We start from the raw sequence: 25147 nt of genomic DNA, 5'->3' as shown, positions 1-25147 counted from the left end.
CTAATTTTTCAGGCATGAAATGATTTTCCTCTTCTGACCTTAGCAAGTAAAGTGCACATCAGTGTTTCCAGTAAGTGCTGGCTGTGTTCTTTCTAAGCCCTTCTCCGAGCAAGGTCAGCCTGATTTAGGCTGTTTCACTTAGAGTCTTAGAGTGCAGTTGCTCTGCACCAGCCCTTTAGGCCCAGGCATTTAGATAATAAAGATAATACTGATAGTGGTGCTGATGATCACATTGGTTCATCCATTCAGCAAGTATTTATTGAGTGTGTAATACACGCCAGGCGCTATTCTAAGCATTGATGAGTCAACAACAAAGATAATCTTCTTGCCTGAGTCCGTGTAGTAAGAGACAGACACCAGACAAGCAAAAAATATATAATATGTTCCATGGTAATAAATGCTATGAAAAAGGTAAAGCAAGGTCAAGGAGAGAGAGAGAGAGTGAGAGAGAGAGAGAGAAGGGAGAGTATAAACAGCAGAGGCACTTTTATGTGGAGAAGGTCAGGAAAATGCCATAAGGGAGATGGTTTTTGAGAGGAGAACCGATGCAAATGTGAGGCAGGAAGTAACGCTGCTCCCTGGGGAAGACAGCATAGAGGAAAGGGGTAGATATACCAGGCCATAGAGGCTGCAGTGTTCTGTTCATATCTGAGGAATAGCATGGATACCAGCGTTGTTGAAGCACTTAAGACAGAGAGGTAGGAACTGAGGTTGGTCTGGAAGCAGGGGAAGGGGTTGAAATCACACAGGTACTTGAAAGTCCTTTGTAAGGGTTTGGCTTTCACTCCAAGGGAGATGGGAAACCATGGAAGATTTTGATAATGATAATGCTGTGATTGACTTATATTACACAGATGAGATTATGAAGAATAAAACATAGAGGGGTTCAGGAATGTATTTCAGTAATCCAAGGGGGGGGGATGGTGATGACTTAAACAAAGGTGTAAAGGGAGAGGTAGAAAGTAACTGCTTTCTGAATCTGTTTGGGAAGAAGTAACAGGATGTGCTCACGGGTTGGAAATGTGGGCTACCTGAGAAAGAGAAAGACTTATAGTGGCAGGAATCAGAGGTTTTTGGACAAAGCAAATGGGACAGTGCCTGGAAGGAGAATGTGGGTCTAGTAGTCAATGGCTTTATAAGAATGAGGACAAATTCTACATGTTTCTATGTGGATGGGAATGATCTTGTAACGTGGGAAAAGTTAATGATGCAGCAGGGAGATTACCAGGTAGGGGGTGGGATAGGATCCAGGGTACAAGTACAGCAGCTGATCTCCGGTAGGAGGGCAGAGAGATCTGGTCTAACAAAGGTGGGTTTGTAGGTTTGTGCATGGGAACGTCCAGATGTCCTCTTTTGATTGCCTCCATTTTCTCAGTGAAATAAGGAGCTGAATACGAGAAGAAGGAAGGTGATGTGGAGGTTTGGGAAGTGAGGAGGCAGAAAAATATGGTCTAGAGTGGCTGAGTTAAACTAGGAACAGAATGTACAAGAAGACCATGGAGCAGTGCTCATGAATTTTAAGTGAGAACAGCCAGTGTGAATGCTTTTCTTTGTCCGTGTTGAGTTGCCTCACTGAAGATAAGGAGTTAATTGAAAGTTGAATTGAACTAAGCACATGGGATGGGGGAAGGGAGGGGCAAGCGGGTTACAGAAATATAAGGGAGCTATGGTAGTGATGGCACATGGAATTGAGGCTGGGGAACGGGAGATCTGAGGATATCAGAGAGGTGAGGGACAGTAAAGTGACGTTAGAACTCAATGAATGGGACACAGCAGGGGGGCTGAGACATCATTTAAACTGGGGACCTGGGGAGGGGCACAAACTATAACGAAGCTGTAGTTGTTGTCAGAGAAGGGGTGCTAGAGGGGGCATTTATTGTTAATGACAATCTCCAGTGTCTTTCTGTGGGAGTGAGTTGCAAAGGTAGGGTGGAGAACAGGGTCCTTTGGGAGGAGTAGATAAGGAGCCGAGAGGTGGAGTTAGCTGCAAAATCATCTGCAGGACAGTAAAATCACTGGGACCAAGAGAGAGAGCGTGATATCAAAATGATGATTATGAGGAAGAAGGGTGATGGTGGGATAGGTTGGGATTGGTATACTTTGGAAAAATGGTGTTTTCTTTTCACGTTCCTTTTCTTTTGAGTCTTACACCCTTAGTTGGGGATGAGGGAGAGGAATAGTGTAAATTGGATATAGTTTAGTACTGCTTTCTAAATTTCTAGTGCCTGCTATTGGATTTTTCTTGAGTTACTATTGTGTGTTTATCACAGTTGCCATCACGTAGCACACTGTGCATAACCCAGATTACTGCTGAGGGATGTTCTTGATCAGCAAGTAGGACTTATCAAGAGTTCCCTTTAATGGTCCGTACTTGTTTGAGTTTATATTAGAAAGTTTATGTGAATAGCACTGATTGAGTTTCTGAGTGTGGGGCCAGGGGGCTTCTCCCCTCATTGTTATACCTTCACTGGAAATAATCCTTTGTGGAATTTCATGTTGACTATAGGTTCTGGAACATGATACTTTATTGTGATCTGTCATGGTCTGCCTTACAATTTATCAATGATCTAAAACTATTGGCTTTCTTCCTGTCATCTATTATTAATGTTTTGACACGAGCTACATTTTTAGCTCCGAGAACTGAGCAGCCTCTCATGCCAGAAGTAATTTATGGAAGAGATTTCCAAGTAAAGTTGGTGGAGGTGTGTGTTCGTTTGTGAGGACCTCCATAACAAAACACCATAGACTGAGTGACAGAAAAGAAATTAACCTTCTCACAATTCTGGAGGCTGGAAGTCAGAGATCAATGTGTCTACAGGGTTTATTTTTTTCTGAGGGCTCTCTCCTTGTCTTGTGGATGGTCATCTTTTCCCTGTGTCTTCAGCTGGCCTTTCCTCTATGAGTGTCTGTCTTCTAAAACTGCTCAGAATGAACTCTTTTTATAAGAACACCAGTCATATTGGATTAGGGCTGACCCTAATGACTTCATTTAATTTAACTATTTCTTTAAAGACCTTATTTCCAAATGCAGTCACATTCTGCCAAAAGTAACTTTCCTTCCCAACTTTCAAGTATAATGTTTCTAATCACTATACATTATTATAGAGAGGGCAAATCACTATGCATTAGTACTATTAGGGCGTGCGTTTGTTTGTTTGTTTGTTTATTTAAGACTTTTTATTTATTTGACAGACAGAGAAAGATCACAAGTAGTCAGAGAGGCAGGCGGCTGCAGGGGTGGGATGGGTTGGGGAGCAGTCTCCTTGCAGTTCAGAGTGTGATGCTGGGCTTGATCCCAGGACCCTGAGATCATGACCTGAGCGGAAGGCAGAGGCTTAACCCACTGAGCCACCCAGGCATATTAGGACAGTATTTAAAGACACAACATCTACCTGTGGTTATTTACCTTTCTTACCCAGCTTTGCCAGCCATAATCATTGAATAAGTCTAACCTCAGCCTTGCCAGTGTTCTAACTTAAATTCTATAAATTATCTGTAATCTGTTCTTACATTTAAAATCCTTTTGGGTGTACATGTGGTTACTCTATTTCAGGACAGCTTTTTCTTTCCATGTCCTTGGAGAATGTCTTTCACCCCCGCCTTCAGACTTTTTTTATGAAGAAAAAAAAAAAAAACCCTTTATTTAGAATTAGAATTATCAATGATTAGAACTGGAAGAGGTCCAAGAAAGAGTTCAGTCCTATCCCCTTATTGATAGTAGAAGAAAATGAGAGCCATGGTGTGTTTTGATGAAATCTGAGTTTTCTTCTCTCCTTTCCTTTCTCACTTCCAAAAATCCTTGTCATTTGCCCACGTGTCTGGTGGTTTCTAGGACAGCAGAGAGACACGGATACACGGAATAGACACAGTCCCTGTCTGCATGGCATTTAGTCAGGTGAGGGCCTGTGCCTGCCCTTCTCAAATTTACAGTCCCTGTTTCTTCCCTGTGTTACTAGAAATCGTTTCCAGCAGGAGTTGTGGCTGAGCTGTGCACTGCACATTGCTGTCCCAGATCTTTGGTGTCTGCCCAAATATCCATTTCTCTAAACCCCAATTTCAGTCCCTTGGTGCTAACTCGAGCCTGCTGTCAGTTCTTGTACACTTTCCTTACTGATCTTTTCTATTTAAGAGATTCTATAACTCTTTTGAATTATAACATGATGTAGCTTTAAACAAAACAAAATAATCTTTAAACTATTTTTTCACTGGTACATTAGCATTAAATTTAGGTGACTTTTGTTTTTTTTCTGTTATTATAAACTGTCTTTTTTTCTAACTTCTTGCTATTTTTGGTCTTTAATTGTCATAATAAAGTTTAAAGGATCTCTTTAATTTTAAAGAACTCTTGCTTTATAGCTTTAAAGTACCTAGTTAGAATCAACCCAAATCAACCCTTAGATGGGTACTAATATTAGGCAAGGGTTTTTTTATTTTTTTATTTATTTTTTATTTTTAAAATTTCCCCATAGAAAGAGTAGGACCTTGTATTTAATTTCTGACTTACATATCTCTTCTTGCAGATAGCTGTCTGGATTACTTTATTTTGAACAATGCAGTACTGTGTTAGACTAATGGGACCTAATATCTTCATTCTAAATTAGAATATCTAGCAATTCCCAGATGGATTTTTTTTTTTAAAGGAGACAAATTAATTTAACAGTGATTTGTTTACTATTTTGGGAGATATGATCTCATAAATACAAGTCTTGAATGTCATTGTACACAAGTCTTTTCAAGATCAGCTTAAAAAGCAATATGACATGACTTTCTGTTGTGGTCCAGATACATGCGCATTCACAAGATGCATTATAAACCACCCGTGCAGACATCCCACAATGAGCACTCAAGTTTTAACATTAAAGTTTCCAGTGGCTTTACATACAAAGGGAAGAACAAAGCTAGCTCTCCACAGGTGGGTGTGGGCTTACTGTGTGCTAGAAAACCACTACATGACTTAAAAGCTGCTTCCAGGGATGTCAAACTCTGATGTCAAAGACTTGTGAAGCATTTGAATAAGATAATTCCAAGTAGACATCTGACTACTTTAAATGTCAGCACTTTATCCTCAGCACTTTATGAAGTTGAGTGAAAGTCTTTTTCGGCTCTTCCCCTCTGGAGAGTGGTGTATTAGGCTCTATTTGGAGGCACCTTCTGTTGAGACTTTCTATACAAAGTTAGTGAACTAGCGCCTGGGCTTAGGTAGACGTGGTTTCGGTTCTCCCCTTCCCCACTTGCTAGCTCTGTGATGCTCTGGAGCAGATTGTCCCATCTCTTCAGTCCTGTTTATGAGCATCAGTGTAGATAAACCACTTAGCCGAGTACATTTAGTAAATGCTCCGTAAACAATGGCTGGTTGGAGTCCATTAAACCAGGACCTATATTTTCTAGTGTATTTTCTTTTACTTTTTCTGTGTCCAAATTTTTTTTTTTTAAGATTTTATTTATTTATTTATATATTTGACAAAGGGAGACACAGCAAGAGAGGGAACACAAGCTAGAGGAGTGTGAGAGGGAGAAGCAGGCTTCCCGCCGAGCAGGGAGCTTGATGTGGGGCTTGATTCCAGGCTCCGGGATCATGACCTGAGCTGAAGGCAGACGCTTAACAGCTGAGGCAACCAGGTGCCCCTCAAATTTTTAAATTTTCCTCAGATTCATGATGTTTTGGCGATTGCAAGTTCTGACGTCATAACTTACATTTACTATTTTTGCCTATTGATGGCTTCCGAGATAATTTAGACAACTCAGGAAATGGGATGAAATCATTGAAACAACATATTTGAGAATTTATATGAGATAAAATACGAGTCTAGAAACTGCAAGATGATTAATTTCTTGTTCTTAATAAAAGAAAACAGCTTATCATGGAAAGGCCAAGCTCGTAAGACCCGTCTGTATGCCCTGCTTTAGTTAACTTATCAAGGGTTTATAGGCAAATGATAAATGTTTAACCATGAATCTAATTACCTTTAAATGCAATGTTTGAATGTTACCATAATCTGTAAGTAAAGAAACAGAATTAATATATATGATCTTACATTTGCATTTGCATGACCTTATCCTGGGTCCAGTCTGTTGAAAACAATGTTAAATGTGCAAAGGGCAATAAGGCACAGCCTCTGCACTCCAGTGACACATTTTAATAATTTCTCTTCATAGCAGCTCTGTGCTTGTGGCTGTATCCAGATGGAAGATTACATATTTAAATGTCTAGAGAACGGCTCTGAGACTTTTAGTTAGAATGGTTGTGTAAGGTCATGCTTCAGATCACCTTGTCTGCTTAAACATATAGGAATCATAGGTAAAATGTAACAATCCCCCCTCTCCCCCGGAAACCAAACATGGCAAAGTTGGGCTCCACAATGCAGCAGACATTCCATAGACCAGAAACAAAGCAGAAAAGCAAAGTGGTGAGTAGGGTTGATGGTGCTGGGGAAGAGTCCCCGTCCCAGATACAGAGCCAGCAGAAAGCCCCATAGCAGTCTCTGCTTAACATTTCTCTCTTACATGTTGAAATGAGTGACTCACAGATTGGTTTTTTTTTTTTTTTTCTTGTGTAAAAAAAGTGTCCCAGGAACAGATACTATAAAACATCAATGTATTTTGAACCCTTAATTAAATGTTTATACTTTGGATAAGTAGGATATTTTAACCAGTGACTCAGAACATTGATAGCAACAACAATAATGAATACTTTGTTCAATGTCTTAACAGCACATGCACCTAGGAAGACTCATTATATAATAATAACATGAATAATATGTCAAAGGGCTCCGACAGTAAAGCGTTTGGCCAAGGGGGTTGGCACACAGTAAGGAGTGGTGCTTATATCCTTCCGTGACTGCTGGGAGTCTATCTTGATAGTTTTGATCATTTTTGTTTTGTTTAATACTGTCTAGGCTATATGAGTTCTTTTAATTAAATAAAGGTATATTGATACCTATTATTTACCATCTAATAATACTGCCTTGCAGAAGTAGTCCCCCATCACTATCTAGGATTAACTTGTAAAATTAGACAGTCACCATCCAATCTTTACAAGTATCAGTTTGTAAGCAATACAATCATACTATTTTTTTCTCACGTGGGTACATATTTAGTATCCTCAAATATCAAAATAAATTACTACTTTAAAACATACAGATTTTGGAGGCACTTGGGTGGCTCAGTCATTAAACGTCTGCCTTTGGCTCAGGTCATGATCCCAGAGTCCAGGGATTGAGCCCTACATCCGGTTCCCTGCTCCACAGGAAGCCTGCTCTCCCTTGCCCTGCTTGTGTTCCCTCTCTCCCTGTCTCTCTCCCTCTGTCAAAAAATAAATTAAAAAAATTTTTTTTTAAGAGTTTTTAATTTGTTTGACAGAGAGAGATCACAAGTAGGCAGAAAGGCAGGCAGAGAGAGAGGGGGGGAAGCAGGCTCCCTGCTGAGCAGAGAGTCTGATGCGGGGCTCGATCCCAGGACCCTGAGATCATGACCTGAGTGGAAGGCAGAGGATTAACCCACTGAGCTTCCCAGGTGCCCCGAAAAAATAAATAAAATCTTCAAAATAAAATAAAATAAGAAATATAGATTTAAAAAAACACATAGTATTTTTAATGATTTTTAGAGTAAATGGATATAGTTGAATTTTCCAATTTAATGACCTAAATTTTTCATATGATTTTTTAAGTTTTATAGAAAGTGAGGTCACTTGTATGCAGCTTTGCTTTCTAGAATGTGAGATTATCATTCAGTCAACGCTTTCTTAGAATGTACCTTCAATGCATATCGCATTCATTTGTAATGTTAAGGATTTACTTCAAATTACAAGATTTAGCCTGGATTAAGTGGCAGATACAGTGTTAGCTATTCACTCTGTGTTTCACTTTCTACACAGTGTAAATTCTCAGTTATGTGGGGCCAGTTGTCAGAGCTGTGGCACCCTTTCTCCAATAGAATGCATGTTTGATTTTAGGGAGGAAAATCACCAAAAATAATTGAAATGTCTGATTCTGGTATAATTTTTTGTAGGTTTGGGTCCATGCCCTCAGGGCTCCTCTGTCCTTTACTTAACTCAATTTAATTCCTCTATTCAAACCTCATTATATAAGAGTCAGGACATTTGGGTCTGAAACTGACTTGGAGAAATACATTTGCAAACTTGCTTACTAAAGTAACAAAATCAAATATTGTCTTTAAATCAGCAACATGCCACCATGAAATTGAGGCTGGTGTTGTGTGTGGGATTGTTCTCCCTACTAAAGTAATCAGAAACTCTACCTGCAAATCTGTAACTTCGAGGTCTTTTCTTGATGAAATTACCAAATATGGGAGACTGACCTTTTTCTAAACTTGATTAAATTAATTTCTAAGCTCCCCCTCCAGGCTTTGGCACCTCTTTGACTTCCTTATTAAACGCAGAGCCCACTAAGGACTGTGGGTAAAGCTGTCCCTCGCATTCCTTCCCGAAGCAGCAGTTCTAGAAATGAGACTACACCTACGGGCCACACTCCATTTAGTTGTCTGCAGCTGACTTACCTCCTAGCCTGACAGGTGTCATTGGGTCTTTACTCCAAAGGGCCGTGGAATATCCAAGTTTAGAGGGAAAGGCAAGGCAGCCTTACAGCTGGCACTGTCTGGTGGTGAAATTGAGAGTGGACTGCAAATGTAGCAGGAAGGAGAGGTTTGGGAGACCAAGCAGTTACAGTCCATCCCCTGACTATAATAGCCCATTTCCAATGAATTGCCTTTGGGCATAATTAGCCCAGTTTCATTTTTCTGCCAGTTTATGTATTCATTCAACAAACTTCTGTGTTGTTACTGGTATTTGCCACACACTTCGCTAGGCACTGGGCATCTTTCACTTCGGAAGACTAATTTTGCTGTCAGGGATTTCACCATCTGGCCACAGAGACAGGCTTGAAAAAAGTAACTACATTGGATACCAAAAGCTTGTTATTGTGAGCATGAGCCCACGGCCAGGGAAGCCCAGATGAATCAGGATTCTCTGTACTTGGGAAGACTGGGTAAGTCTTCACAGAGCGAGTAGCCTTTGAGCTAAAAAGAGATCTCGGAATAAGAATTCACTAAAGACTATTATCAGAACTCCTGGAAGGAAAATCCTCCAAATTAGTCATGTCATGACTTGGAGTATGCACTAGAGCAAGAGGTGTTGCTTACCTTCCCTTTCAATTTTACTTGAAAGAGGAAAAAAAAAAAAAAAAAACAAGTTCAGTGCCTGATACCGTGCCTGGTAACAGTAGATATTAAATATACTTGCCAAATGAAGGAATACATTTATGTGTGTGTTTTGAAATGTGTCGGGAAGAATAGTCTTTTATTACTGTGTGAAGCTTGAGGACTCCTATCTTAGTTTTAACATTCATACTTAGTATTCTGATTCAGGCATCATTTTTTATGTCAATGGGGTGGAACCAAAATGAATTTATATATTAAATGTTCATTTAGGGATGTTAACCAAAACTTTTAAAGCTCTAGGAAGGAGATTTTTTTTTTAAATTTTGTCTGCATACTAATGAAAAGTAAGCCTGTTTTCTTTCCCTTTTCTCATGTAGTTTTATTAGTGCTATCAAATTTAATGACTCTTCTGCCCTTTTTTGCTGTCATACTATAATGACTTCAGATCCATATATGCTGATTTAGCTTTGAAAGCAAGTTGGAAAAAAAAGTAAATTACATTCTAACAAATTCTCCTTATGTTTGTATCATTTATTTTTTCTGCTTGTATTCTCCAATAAGTAGTTAAGTGTTTCTTTGAAACCAGAAGCTAAGAAAGCCTGCTCTACCAGCAATACTTCTATTCGTTCCAGTGGAGATGCCCTGCATCTAGAGCCCGCTTCCTGGGTGTGAGTTCCAGACTTTATGGGATTACCTTAAGCTCCACTTTTAGAAGGGCCCCGTGGACTTGGTTGAATGCTCTGCTGACGCCATCTTGAAATTTGAACAAGGGGCTCTGCGAATTCTATGGTTAAACAGACTGGCATTAAGAAAACATTAATGTTTCGGGCGCCTGGGTGGCTTAGTGGGTTAAGCTGCTGCCTTCGGCTCAGGTCATGATCTCAGGGTCCTGGGATCGAGTCCTGCATGGGGCTCTCTGCTCAGCAGGGAGCCTGCTTCCTCCTCTCTCTCTCTCTGCCTGCCTCTCCAACTACTTGTGATTTCTCTTTGTCAAATAAATAAATAAAATCTTTAAAAAAAAAAAAGAAAACATTAATGTTTCTATTTTGACATATGTAAAACAACACTTTTACAATAATGAAAGCCTCTTAAAACTTACTACAAGCATTCTCTTTGTCACATAAGCCATCCTGAGCCTCCACTCTCACTGTAACTACTTCTGTCTCTATGTGCTAGTGTCAGCGGCGATGTGACTAGGGATCTATTTTCAGTCCTTCTTTTCCTGTCAGCTCACTAACTGTTGCTCTATTCAGTCTCTTTACTTGACTTCTAGGACTGTGCTAGTTTTCTTCCTACCGCCCTGGTAGCTCCTTCTCAATTTCCTCTGCTGGGCCTTCCTTCTTTCCTCAGCCTCCTAAACTTGGGATGCACCAGGGGCCAGGCTATGCAATTCTCAATGCCCATTCCTTGCTGAACTCATTCTCTGGTGTTATGTGGCTTCTATATGCCAGTCACTACTGAATTTATATATCTTTACATGTCATCTCTACTTGGGTATCTGATAGACATCTCCAACTTAGTAAGTCCAGACTGAATTCCTGAACTTGCTGCTCAAAATCATTCTCCCCGATCTTCCCCCATTTCAGTGGAAAGAATTCTATTGTTGCTTAGATAAAAAATTAAATAATCACCTTCAATCTAATTTTTCTCTTATATTCCCTCCATTAGAAATTCTTGTTGGTTCCATGTTCTGGTTACCATCTATTAGGAGCTATAATTATAAGTCTCTGTTACTCTTTTTTTATAGATTTGATTTATTAATTTGACAGAGAGAGACACAGGGAGGGAGGGAACACAAGCAGGGGGAGGGGGAGAAGGAGAAGCAGGCCTCCCACTGAGTGGGGAGCCTGATGTGGGGCTCAATACCAGGACCCCAGGATCATGACCTGAGCTGAAGGCAGACGCTTAACAACTGAGCCACCCAGGTGCCCCTGTGTTATTGTTAATACAGTGGCCAGAGTGTTCCTATTTCAAGGAATCAGAACTCTGTAGTCGTTTCCTATTTAATTCAGAATAAAAGCCACTGTCCTCAGAATGGTCCACAAGACCCTACATGGTGTGACCTACCTCCCACTCACACCTTGCTCACCTCATTCTTACTATTTTCTCTCGTGAAGTCTGGTTTCAGCCACACTGGTCCCTAGCTGTGTCTTCACCATATTGTCTTCTGTATTTAGAATGCTCTTTCCCATCTATCCACATGATTAACTCCTCTGTTCTCAAATGTTTCTCCTGTGGCACCTCCCCAGTGAAGTCTACACCAGTCAAAACTCCCTTCCCAGTGCCCCTAATCTCTGTTACCCTGTTCTACTTTTTTCTTTCTCTGTAGCATCTATCATCCTCTAACGTAATTACTTATTTATTTTCTGTTGTCTCTTTGTCTGTGCCTGACACATTAGATAATCAATATTCGTTGAATGTTAAATGAATGATATATACCCAGAGATAACATGTCCTTTGATATGATTGTTCCTTTTTTTTTCTCTTTCTTTAGCTCTCTGTAATCCTTTTTTATTCACTCATGTTCAAAAGAATATACCCTTTGGAAGATATTTCTACTTTGAATAGCTGAATCTTTAATAAGGATTAGCTGACAGAAATATAAGTAGCACTATTTCCTCAAGAGCTAGAAATAATTTCAGTTATATGACATACTTGAAGTTGTAAGAAAATTGATCAACACCATTATACTCTGCATTTTAGTATGATAGCCTGTTAAGAGGTTACCTTCTTTCTGTTTTAATATTACCTAAATTATTCAGATCAGGAGTTGGGAAGATTTTTGTTAAGGGGGAAAGAATTGCCATATCTCTAATTGTTGAGATAGCTTTTAAAATGTAGCTTATTTTACCCTCAGGTACTGACTGTTGCTGGGTTCTCTCTTGTGTAGAGATTTGACACCTTGAAAGCAGGATAGGTTAAGACTCCTCACAGACACAGGCAGTACCTTAAACATAGGGAATGCCTCATTCAGTAACTCTGTTGTCATGTGTTATATGTTTAGAATAAATCTAGCTTCAGAGAGGTCGTGTGGGAAACATAATGAGCAAGTTTCATGGTTGTTATAGATATAAAAACTGTGCTTCTAAAATATGTTTGTAATTACTAATAATGCCATTCTTTAAAAGTAGTAATTTGTGCCTGCTTCGGCAATACCTCTACTAAAATTGGAATGATACACAGGAGGTTGGCTAGGCCTCTGTGCAAGAGGACATGTAAATTCGTGAAATGCTCCAGATTCTTTCAAAAAATTAAAAATAGAGCTACCATATGATCCAGTAATTCTACTTTTGGGTAATTATCTGAAGACATTGAAAACATCATTTTGAAGACGTATGTATGCCTGTGTTCATGTACAATAACCAAGATATGGAATCAACCTAAGTGTCCATTAGTAATGAGGAATGTATATATACCATAATGTATATATACACTAGGAATGTATATATACCATAACGTATATGAATGTATATATACATTTGTAATGTATATATACCATTAGAAATGAGGAATGTATATATGAGGAATGTATATATACCATAATGTGGTATATATACAATGGGATGTCACTCACCCATAAAAAGTGAATTAAATCTTCCTATTTGTGACAACATGAATGGACCTAGAGGGTATTATGCTAAACAAAATAAGTTAGACAGAAAAAGACAAATACTATATGATCTCACATGTGGGGTCTAAAAACAGAATGAATGAATAAACAAAACAAAACAGAAATAGACTCATAGGTACAGTAAACTCTTGTTTACCCAAGTGGGGAGGGGTTGGTGGGTGGGTGAAATAACAGGAAGGCAACTAAGAGGTATGAACTCAGAGTTACAAAATGAACAAGTCATGAGTATATAATGTACAGCACAAGGGATATAGTCAATAATACAGTAATATCTTTGTGTGATGATGAAATGGTAACTAGACTTCTTGTGGGGGTCATTTTGTAATATATAAAATATTAAATCACTAAGATAAATACCTGATAGTAATGGGAAGGTGTATGTCTATTATACTTAAATAAAAAATGAAAAATAAATCAATGTAATAATTTGTTCAATGATAAATGAGGTAGATTCCATTTAGTATTCCTTTCTTAAGAGTATAATTTTAAATTATGAAACTAATATCATTACAGATTTTATAAAATAAAGAACAAAAAATGGCCTTAAGTTTACCACTGTAACACAATCATTTTCATTTTGCATGAATATTTTCTTTTTGCATATTTATCTTTCACACAGTTTTAGTAGGGGACATAGTTTTTATTCTGTCTTTTTTGCTTAAATATACGTCATGTCTGTTTCTTCATGTTGCTATGTAGTCATTATCATAGTAATTTTTCAAGGTTACATAATGGTCCCTAGTGTGGCCATACCGTAGTGAGCCTAAATATTTTCCAGGTGTTAGAAATTTAAATTGCTTTTGAATTTTTTAAATCATAAATAACTTTATAATGAAAACTTTTGTGTTTGTAGCTTTTTCTGGATCATTTTCCTAGGATATATTCTCAAAGGTGAAATTCTTGCTTCACACAATATGAACATAGTAATGAGTCTTGATGTATTGCCAACCGACTTTCCCAAGTGATTGAAGCAATTTTCCGCCTCTAGCAATGTATGAAAGTGAAGTTTCACTGTGCCCTTGCCTGTGATTTCTCATTTCCCCCCCTCTTTCCTTGAACCTTGTATTGTTACCATTAAAATGCTGGTATCCCATAACAGGGTGGAAATTCAGAAAGCAGTTTTGGGATGTCAGATGTCTGATTCTGTTTTTCTCTCAAAGAGAAAGGAGAGAATTGGTTGAATGTATTTGATTTAGTTGTACGTTGAAGGATTGGGAAAAAGATAACACATTGTTGGGCTGATCAGTTGAGGAAAGTTGGTATTTATATCAAATTAGTGTATGTGACATAATCTGGCTATCCATTTTTGCCATCACAGAGCTTCACTTTGCTGTTTTAGTGTGAGATAAATTGGTTCACAGGAAGACATTATATTTATATATTTGTTTTCTAAAATCTAAAGTGACTCAAGAAACTTGCAACCTAGTTTTATACTTTCCAAACAATTTCACTTAATTTTGGAGGATCACATGATTCCATTTTTCTTAGAATTAAATAATTTATCCTTTAATAGAGTTAAATTCTGTTGTTCTTGCTAATGGAGGGTTGGATACCGTAACTGGTCATTCAAAGCTGGTAAAGCAGCTAGTACTTTCCTCCACAAGTGATGGTGAATAGAGGCTGTGGGAAGAAGACTGCTGAGAAAGCACACAGATATTGTGTCAAGAAATAACTTTTTCAGCGCACTTGAGTGGCTTAGTGGGTTAGGCGTCTGCCTTTGGCTCAGGTTATGATCCCACAGTCCTGGGATTGAGCCCCACTTTGGGCTCCCTGCTTGGCAGGGTGTCTGCTTGCTTCTCCCTCTGCCTGATGCTCTCCCTGCTTGTGCTCTCTCTCTCTCACTCTTGTTCTGTCTCAAATGAATAAATAAAATCTCTTAAAAAAAAAAAAACCCAAAAAACAACCAACCAAAACAACTTTTTCTATGAGGGGCTAACGGAGATGACCCCTTCCCTCTTCTGCTGCTCAGGGTTATTCCACTTATTCCACGTTGCTTTCTTTGCAGACAAGCTTTGTATGGCTACTCCCATTTCTTGGGAGTTCTCTTTCCTTGATTCTGGATTACACAGGAAATGAAAAAGGAACACTTGGCATATTCTAGGAGCAGAAATAAAGACTTTGAGACTATTAGGGTATTTAACAGTTGAACTTGGAGAGCAAGGAAGATCCAGATCTTTTTTTTTTTTTTTTTTTTTTTTTAGGATTTTATTTATTTATTTGACACACAGAGAGAGATCACAAGTATGCAGAGAGGCAGGCAGAGAGACAGGAGGAAGCAGGCTTCCTGCCAAGCAGAGAGCCCGATGCGGGGCTTGATTCCAGAATCTTGAGATCATGACCTGAGCCAAAGGCAGAGACTTTAACCCACTGAGCCACCCAGGCACCCTGGAAGATCCAGATGTTGGTAGGAAGTTTAGAATTTGTTTCAAGTGCAACAAAGCTATTAGAGGGTTTTAAGCAAGAGAGCCAAAGGATCTGCTTTATCTGTAATTCTAATATTATGGTCCAGAAAACTTGAGGAAAAGTGCTTCTCAGTGAACTTTGGCATTTGGTATCCAGACAATTTGGATGATGGGTTTAAGGAAAGGAAAGGAGCCGTGTGTTCCTTAATGCAGAGGGGATGACACCCACGTGTGTGCCTCTCTTCTCCCCTTGTCTCCCCTTGGTCAGGGCAGTGTGGCAGGTCGCTAGTTGAGGACAGAAGGGGATTTCAGGAATTCCTGTCCTCCCTCCGGGTTTTCTTAGACCTTGTTTTCACATCAAGTGATTTGCAAGGTCCTGCCCATCTCAGTGCTCCAGGAGTAACTGATACTACTGCTCTTGGCTTGGCAGCAACTCAGATACTCCAGTGAACCAAAGCCAAGTTCATGATGAAAATGAATAGCGGATTGACTTGAGAGATTTTCAGACATAAGCCATCCGAGTCACTTCCTTATGCAGATAGTCCCTGACTTAACCATGGTAGACTCACAGCTTTCCAACCTTATGATGGGACAAAAGTCATAAGGTAGGAACTGTACTTCAGATTTTGAACTTGGGTCATTTCCAGGGCTAGCATTAAGCAGGATATTCCCTCTTGTGATGCTGGGCAGGGGCAGCCACAGTTCCCAGACCCACACAGTCACAAGGGTCAACGACCGATCCTACTGACAACCATTCTCTCTCCAGGCAGCCATCCTGCTTTTCACTTTCAGTACAGCATTTAATAAATGACACACGCTCTCCAACTTTATTCTAAAGTAGGCTTTGTGTTAGATGATTTTGCTTAGTTGTCAGCTAATGTATGTGTTCTGAGTGCCTTTCAGGGAGGCTAAGCTAACCTATATGTTTGGTAGGTTAGGTGTATTCAGTACATTTTTGACTTACGATATTTTCAGCGTTCAGTGGGGTAACCTCATCGTAAGTGAAGGAAGATCTGTACCTTCTTATCCCTTAATCCCCCGTCCTTCCCAATTATAGCAGGTGCGGAGAAGTGTTCCTAGACATTGCAAGAGCCTATTGAGAATCTCTTTTTAGGCCTTTAAAATTGAATAAGGAGCAATGAACTCTAACACTCTTGAGTGCCTGACACACCAGTAAGCTGCCAAACAGTACCCTGAGTCTGAAAGGGGGCAGTGAAGTGACAGGAAAGGTGGGCTCTGCTAAGTGGCATCTTGGGTTTGCAGAAATTCTGTTAAGAATGAAAACACTGAGGCGCCTGGGTGGCTCAGTGGGTTAAGCCGCTGTTTTCGGCTCAGGTCATGATCTCGGGGTCCTGGGATCGAGTCCCACATCGGGCTCTCTGCTCAGCAGGGAGCCTGCTTCCCCCTCTCTCTCTCTGCCTGCCTCTCCCTCTACTTGTGATTTCTCTCTGTCAAATAAATAAATAAAATCTTTAAAATAAAAAAAAAAAAGAATGAAAACACTGAGATTTTTCTGGTTAAGCTCTGCTGTTGGAATCAGGTCTTCACTAATCTGACATTCCAGGCTTCCTTTAGTTTAAAGGAGATGGAAAAGCTGCTTAACGAGGAAAACAATGAGAGACTAGATTACTTCACCTCTTTATTCTGTTTCCTTGAGTTGCTTTTCCCTTAATTACCTTTAGTCTAATTCTACTTTTTTTCTCAACACACAGTTGCTTGTGCCCCTTCCACCTCCCTCCATCTTCTCGATATTTCCTCATGTCCTGTTTGTTCTTCTCTCAAAGATTTGTGGCCCTTAACATATTGTGACCAGCATTCTCTTTTCTTTAGACTAAGTTTCCTGAGGATTGGGATCGTGGCTTATTAATTACCATTTTCTCTTATGCTTGGCATATTTCCTTTAGATTATATGAATTTAATATGTTTTAAAATTTTTTATTTTGGTGGAAATCTTTGTTGGAAAATTCTGTCATATACCCTTATGCCACTTTAGGATGAGAGAGACATTGAACATTTTCTTATGGCCATGGGACAATCACTGTGGTCTCCAGTTACTATTCTTGACTTCTGTAATATCTGAAACCATATTTCCTTATATTAAAAACTTCAGAGCATGCAACTTTTCAAATAGAGTTTCACATTTAGTTTTTGAAGTTATTTTGTATCTTCTTCCTTGTTACAACTGATCTGGTCTACTGCTTATAGGGTGAAGTTTGATTTCACAGGTGCTGGCTTGGCAGGGGGATTGAGGTCTTTGAACTATTTGTTAGAATGGAAAGGCCTTGAGTCAGTAAGGGAGCTAGATGTCTACTGTATAAAGAAGTATGTGGTTACTACCAACCAATAAGACTTGCTTCCTTCTATCTTTCATGATTCAAAACATTTTTTTAGAAGCAGTCACCACCATTCTTTGTTTCCCTAGCTCTGACAGTGCCAGCCTGCCAAGCCACTGCAGCACTCCCCTCAGAACCTTTGCACTTGCTGTTCCCTCTTTCTGATTGCTCTTTTGTCAGATATTCTTAGGGTTGGCTCCCTCACTTCCTTCAGCTGTTTCTTCAAATATCACTGTCTTTGAGATGCCTTCCATGATGACTTATATAAAATATTACCAAACTACATACGTCCCCCAGCGTTCCCTTTCCCCTTTATCCTGTGTGGTAGATTGTTATAATAATGAATCATGATTCACTGTATCTCAGCCCCTATGCTGAGGATCACTGCTGTTCCCCTCTCCAAGAAATCCATTGTACTTTCCCATTCTCTTGATTCTATGCTGGGCCTCATGACTTGCTTTAAATAGAATGTGGCAGAAGCGTAGATTCTAGAACTGTACTGTTTGATGTGGTAACTCTTAGCTAGCCCTATGTGACCACTTAAATTAAAATTAAATTAATTACAATTAGATAAAATTTAAAATCTAGTTCTTCAGTTAAGTTAGTCATATCTCAGGTACCAAATGTTGCATGACACCAGCGGTTACCATATAAGACAGCATGGTTTTAGAGCATTTTTATAAGTGCAGGAAGTTTGATTAGACATTGGGCTGTTCTAGAGTCTATGTCTTAAGAGATTTTGCAGCTTTCAGTCTACTCTTTGGGAACACTAATTACCAGGCTTCAAAGAAGCCCAGTCCAGCCAACAGGGCATTTGGAGACCATATAGAGGGAAATTGTGGTATTTCAGCCAGTGGTGCACAATATTTTCTGGACACATGAATGAACCCATTTTAGACTTGCAATCCCAGTTAAATGACAGCTGACTATAACTGCAGGAGTAATCTCTGGTGGCACCAGCAGAGGAGCTGGGCAATTTTCCAATCCAAAGAATCTTGAATAATAAGTTATCATTGTTTTAAGCTGATACATTTCAGGTGGATTTGATACACTGTAATAATAACAGATTCCCCCTTTAGTTTAATGACTCCAGTAGCCTTGAAACTATGCTCTATATAGTTACCTTATGGATTAGGATGTGGAAAAAAAAAGAGAAAGATGGAGTGAGCCCATACCACACCTTTCAGTGAAATCTGTTATTTGTTTATCTAGGGAGGAAAAAAAAAAAGATTTTTTTGCTATTAATTCAATAGTAATCAACAATAAATTAAAATGCTTAGTATTGACTAGCTGATAATTAGTTAATAGGAAGGAGTGCCTGGCTGGCTCAATGGGTAGAGCATGGGACTTTTGATCACATGTTGTAAATTTAAGCCCCATGTTGGGTGTAAGGATTACTTACAAATAAAATCTTTATAAAAATACCTTTGATAATTAGATTATTGGAGAAAACTACTTTTGCCTTAAAAAATTATTTACTTAAGAATTTGCAAAGTATATAGTGCAAGTAATCCAGAGCTAACTGGAATCCAGTAATTTAGGATATCCAATTTAGGGTAATCACATGTGGGAGACTTTGTTCTATTTTGCTCTTCCTTATTTTGGAATCCTATCTAGTATTTAATCTGAAAGCATTCCTTCATTTATTCCTTATTCCCTAAGCATTTGTTGTGTACTTTCTATATATGTCTAGGCAAGCACTGAAGAGGATTTCAAATGAATAGATGCGAGCCTTATCCTAGAAGAACTGCAATATAATGGTGGGGACAGATGCATGGTCACAATACATCAGGATGAGCTATGCTAGAGAAATAGGAAGTGCTCTGGAAACTCTGAGGGGGAACATACTGAACATACGCCATGAGCTACTCCTTTGTGGATGGGTGGACGGGTGGGCATAGAGGTTAGACATAAACAGATTACCTTGGGAACTTTTTTGGGAGAAAGAACAGAATTACTATTTTATTTTAATAGTAACTTTATTGAGATACTATCCACGCAGCATAAAATATCAAAAAACAGTTCAGTAGCTGTTGGTATAATCTCATAATTGTTCAGCCATCATCACTATCTAGATTTAGAACATTATCCCAAAAAGAAATCCCGCACCCACGAGCCATCATTCCCCCATTCTTCCCCCAACCATCCATCCCTAAGCAACCACTGTTCTACCATGTGATTCTATAACCTTATCCTTTTTGGCATTTCATAGTAATGGGCTTCTATGTCTGGCATCTTTCATTTACATAACATTTGCAAAGTTCCTCCATGTTGGAGCATGGATCAGTATTTCATTCATTTGTATTGCTAAATAAGACTTTTCATTATATGGGTATACAGCATTTTTTTTTTAATCTGTTCACCAGTTGATGTTTGGGTTGTCCACATTCTGGCAATAGTGAATAATATTGATATGAACATTCATATACGAGTTTTTAGGTAGACATTACTTTCAATTCTCTTGGGTAAGTTACCCAGAAGTGGAATTGCTGGGTTATGTGGTAACCCTGTGTTTAACATTTCAAGAAACTGTTGGATTGTTTTTCAAAGTGGCTGCACCATTTTATCATTCCACCTGCAGTATATAAGGGTTCCAACTTCTTCACATCATTGCCAATACTTGTTATTGCCTGAGAACAGAATTGTTTTGAATGAAAATATAAAGTCATTAAAATAGAAAAATTCCTATTAGATTATGTTATACTCACGAAGGCAGCCCATATGTAAGTCATGTGATATTGGAACCTGAAGCTGAATGCCTTTTGTAGCTCTGTATACAAAACAACTCTGTTAGGGTCTAATTATCTTATCATTAATGTTCACCAGGTGGTTAGGAAATGCTGGCTTTCTTTTATGTCTAATTGAGAGGTAAACGGTGGTGAAATGATTATATGTCTAATACTGTTGAAAGTTAAACCCGTTTCTGACATACAATTAAATGTAATTGAAATAGGACAAATTGAATAATAAAATTAAATTTACAAAATATTGTATGAAATGTATGTTCTTCTGTAGGATATTTAGGTGGTGAGCCAGCATTAGGGCTCGAGCCCCACATTTTCACGTAGTTGGCGTGGTTCCCACGTGCCCACACTTGCCTCTTCTACTTCCCTCCCTTGGCATATCAAAGGAGTTCGCGAGACATTCCCCTGCCAACGCCCTTTGCAGAGAGATTGTTCTAAAAAGTGCTGAAGTTTCATGTGGTTAGGAAGGAAAATAGATTCTCCAGTCCTGTGGGGCATTCTCACACTCAGATTTGTTTTCCATGAATCTGAGAGACCTGACAATGATACTGTAAAAAACGGGGATGTAGATTGGACAGTCATAGCCCCCTGCTATCTTGTCCTGCTCTCCCGTGGCTTCCCAGTGCCCATGACGGGTTGTCTCACATGCTCGGTTAGGATTTCATACAGTGGTTTTTGTGACCTGATATCCGCTCAGCTCTTTGGCACTAAATGTTTAAGTTCCCTCAGTGCACACACCATCACACTCCCTTGTTCTTCTGCTAGTGTTTAGTTTTCTCTTTTGGAAGTACTTTCCTCCCTCTACAAGACACTGTTTAGACACCATATCCACGAAGAAGCATTTCCGAGCCCCCTAGTTCTACCAGGTCCCAAAGCACTGATGTCAGGTGCCTCATTTACCACAGTGAAAAACAAAACGCAAAGAAACAAACAAAAACAGAAAATGTCTCAGCCTTGTAGAGCTTAACTTTTATCTGAGAGAAACGGGTGAGAAACAATAACCATAATAGCTAGATGCCTGCTTTGCTTAGTAAAAGGTGATGGGAAATGTAGCGGATGGGAGAGGTGAATTCTACATTAAATAGCATGGGTGGGTGGGCTTCACTGAGAAGGCCTCTTGGGAGGAAGAATACGCCATGTGGATATCTGAGGAAAAAGCCTTCCAGGCAGAGTAAACAGCAGCCAGTGAATCTCCCATCATGAGAGCATCTGTGTTAAATTGGTAAAATTCCAGCCGTCAAGGAAGTTGACTGGCTAGTGTTCCCAAGTATCCTTTCTGTAGACAAATATATATTTCCATGTGGGTGTTTGAAATTCTAAAAATAATTTTAACACAAATCTCTCTGATGCGATTTGCACTCCCCGGACCCCTAGCCAATGCTCATTTTGTGGACTAATAATAATCCAGAACTCCCCTTTGGGCACTACTGTACACCTAAATCATACGGATCCTATTATCTCCTTTCTCCGCCAGGAGATCAGAATTCATGCTTCGTGAAATACACGCTCCGTAATCACCGTGTGTTTCCGGAGGACCGGCACTGCTTCTGTGCTCCCTTCTCTGAGTCACATTCCTTTATGCTCTGTCTTCTCTCGGTTTTTAATCCCCTTCCCCATCATCACCCAGTTGGTGTTTCCTGGTTTTCCTTTTGTGCCAAATCTGCAAACACTCCTGGGAATCCTCATCCTATTTGATCAACCAGAAGGAGGAGTCATTCTTCTGGTTCCTTCACTTTCCTTTTAGCAACTTGCATTAAATAGGTTCATGTCTGGGACTTCCCTTTCAGAAAGAAGATCTGTGGCACAGCCATTGTGCATTATTTTAAGAATCTTTACCTCTCCCACATTTACTGGTTAGATTTGGGTTTGGGGGGAATAAATATTCTGGATCACTAAAATTTTTATAAATCTGCTGTGTTGCCCACTGCTTTTTACTTTTGGCTTTTAAGCAACATGCTTTTTCATACCATTATTTTATATTTTATATTTCCAGATGCTTTGGGAAGTAGATACCTTAGGAGTATTTTCATCAATCTGGAGCTTTTTGCTTTAACAACACAATAATCTAAATTTTAAAGAATAGGCTCAGGACCTGGGCATGTTTGTATATATTTCTGGATTAAAATGTATTTTCCCTGTTTCTCTATGGTCTATTCTGTTTCCACATATCACAGACTTTAAATGTCAGAAGTTTGTCTTACTTGTCTTGAGTGTCACACCTGGGGACTTCTTCACAGGCCACATTTCTCAGTAGAGATGGTGAGGGTTTTGTCACATAGTCATTTGATGCTCACGAAGGTGCTGATGTGGGGATATGCTGATTTGTGCTTGCCTCACAGTCTGGTTTTATAGATGCTATGAAGGTATCTATGGATTTTAGAGAATGTGCTTTTTTGCTGTTCTTCCCTTTATTATCTTTATTGTCAAGATAATAATTGTAAATAGTTTAAAAGTCAAATAATATTCACAGTTCTTACTGGAAAAACCAACATTCTGTCATTGATCTCCCCTCCTCCTCCCCCACCAGTAATGTTCTCTTTTAAATTCATTACTTGAGGGGCGCTTGGGGAGCTAAGTAGGTTGAGCATCACACTCTTGATTTTGGCTCAGGTCATGATCTCAGGGTCCGGGGACTGAGCTCCTCTCTGCCGGGGATTCTTTCTCTCCCTCTCCCTCTGCTCATTTCCCTACCCTACCCCCCAACTCACACACACTCTCTCTCTCTAAAATAAGTAAAAATCTTTACCAAAAAAAAAAAAATCATTATGGGTATTTTTCTTGTGTTTAGCTCTGGTTTTCACATCAGATGATTATTCTGGTTTTCTAGATTATTTTTCTTTCATTTACTCTGGAAGATGAGGATTTAGCCTGCGAATACCCTGTCATCCCAACATAGTTACACAAAAAGCTATTTAAAAAAATCGTTGTGTTCAGAAGCAAAAACTGTATTGATTCTAAGATTGTACTAGAATATGATATTTTAGAAAACAAAAACTGGAGTTTTCGTAATGCGTTATAAGGAAACTGCACTAAAAGCAAAATATTAGAGCCAGGAGGTGTTTATGTGTGTAGTTTTAAGAGGATAACAATAATACCAGCATTCAAATAGCACATGAGAAAATCTTCATTTCCTCTTACCTTGCAGTAGCCAGTGAGTAAGCTTTGTTTTTAAACCCTAGTCAGTTAGAGTCTTAATCACCAAACATTTAATGGGAACAGAGGTGAAAGTTTAACCCTACTTAAAAGAATGAAAGTACTAAAGGCAGACTGTTCTGAGAACCATAAATTTGCATGGAAAACCTCACAAGGGAAAAATCGTAATTGCCTCAGCATGCTAGATGGAACGTATTTGAAGATAATTGGAGACTGTCTTTTATGTGTTCTCTTTGGTTTAGTTTTGATTTCATGTACTTTAATTTGTTTCCATCTCTTAGTGTTTTTTTCTTAATATATTCTAAAGAATGTAAAACACTTCTGAGGATCTCATTACTACTTGTGAAATTGCCTGCTCTTGTACTATTGGATGTAATTTTTTTTGCCAGTCTTATAAGAAAAAGGTATCTTCGAACAGGCTATTCTATTTTAGCAGTCTGACAGGAGTGATCACCCTAAAAGCACATTTTGTGTAAGCTCAAATACACAATAACAATTTCCCTTAGGTGAATATTGTAAAGATTTTTGTTTTGCGTCTTTAAGTCCTGTCATCTTTTTGCTTTTATTCATGTTTCGTCATTCATATGCGTAAAATTTATATTTTCACTTCAGACTTTGCTTAAATATTAGTTATTCCCTTGACAAATATGGTCAGTAGTCTAATTGACATGTCTCATTAGTTGGTGAACATAGTAGGTTACAAATTCAACTTTTGCTTCTCTTTGCAAAGGCCCTGAGACGAGAGTTAAAGGAGAAAGAGTATTCTGTTCTGAATGCTATCGACCAAGCTCGGGTTTTCCTGGCTGATCAGCCAATTGAGGCCCCCGAAGAACCAAGAAGAAACCTACAATCAAAAACAGGTGAGATTGGTTTCTTTCATACGTCATAAAAACACATGTGAGGAGAACAAAATCCTGAAATGAAGTAGGAAATTTCCTTATAGTATTTCAGGATCTGATACTAAAATTTTTTCTTCTAAGTGTTAGTTTAATCAAATATGTCATTATTATCAAATATCTAGATTTTTACATTAAAATGAGATGACTGTATGCATCAATATCCTTATTTTATAAGAAAATTAACTGCAGACAAGTAGATTTAGAAAAGGCATACTGTAACTAAAGGTAATTTCTTTGAGAAAGAAAAATGTGTATTTCTTATATTCAAACAAATTACATGATAAATGATTGCAACTAGAGGACTGGCATTTAAAATACAATATATATAAATACATAAATAAGCAAGGATTTTTTTAAGCTTCTGTGTTTTCAGATTACTTTTTAAAATAAGGCACTAAAGTAAAACACCTTTCTTTTAAAAGTAGACAACAGACTTTATTTAATTTAAAATTAACCTATTCATGTACTGTTTATATACTTTGGTTGAAAATTGAAACAGAAACTACCTTCTCAGCAAATAGCCGTAAATCACACAATAAACTTAAGAGATGAATCGGGGGCCAACATAGATCTTTGTTATGATTTTTCACTGTTGGCAATAAAAGCATTCTGATGCATTTTTAAAAACAAACATGCCATTCAAAATATTTTTTCATCTTTCACTTCACATAGTGAAGGCAGACCTAAAAGACTGCCTCATGCTGTGTACAGCAGCATAATTCATGAGCATTTACTACTTGTTAGGAAAGTACAGTTGGAAAATGCTTTCTTTGACTGTAGCCGAAACCAGAGCAGACGTTTGGACAAGTAG

The 25147-nt window shown here is 38.7% G+C and overlaps 1 protein-coding gene across 6 annotated transcripts in view; it reads left to right on the top strand.

The window, feature by feature from the left end:
* The window catches only part of UTRN (utrophin), a 507070-nt gene that overhangs the window by 372329 nt on the left and 109594 nt on the right, over positions 1–25147 (top strand). For all 6 annotated transcript variants that reach the window (XM_082730779.1, XM_082730780.1, XM_082730777.1 and 3 more), the window contains one exon: positions 24168–24297. In XM_082730779.1, the coding sequence (XP_082586905.1) occupies positions 24168–24297 (130 nt within the window). The remainder of the gene's footprint in view (positions 1–24167; positions 24298–25147) is intronic.

Source organism: Mustela nivalis, assembly GCF_964662115.1.
Source record: "Mustela nivalis genome assembly, chromosome: 5".
In the NCBI taxonomy this organism is placed as follows: Eukaryota; Metazoa; Chordata; class Mammalia; order Carnivora; family Mustelidae; genus Mustela; species Mustela nivalis.
Note: the sequence above shows the minus strand (reverse complement) of the source record. Positions and strands in the feature narration are given on the sequence as shown.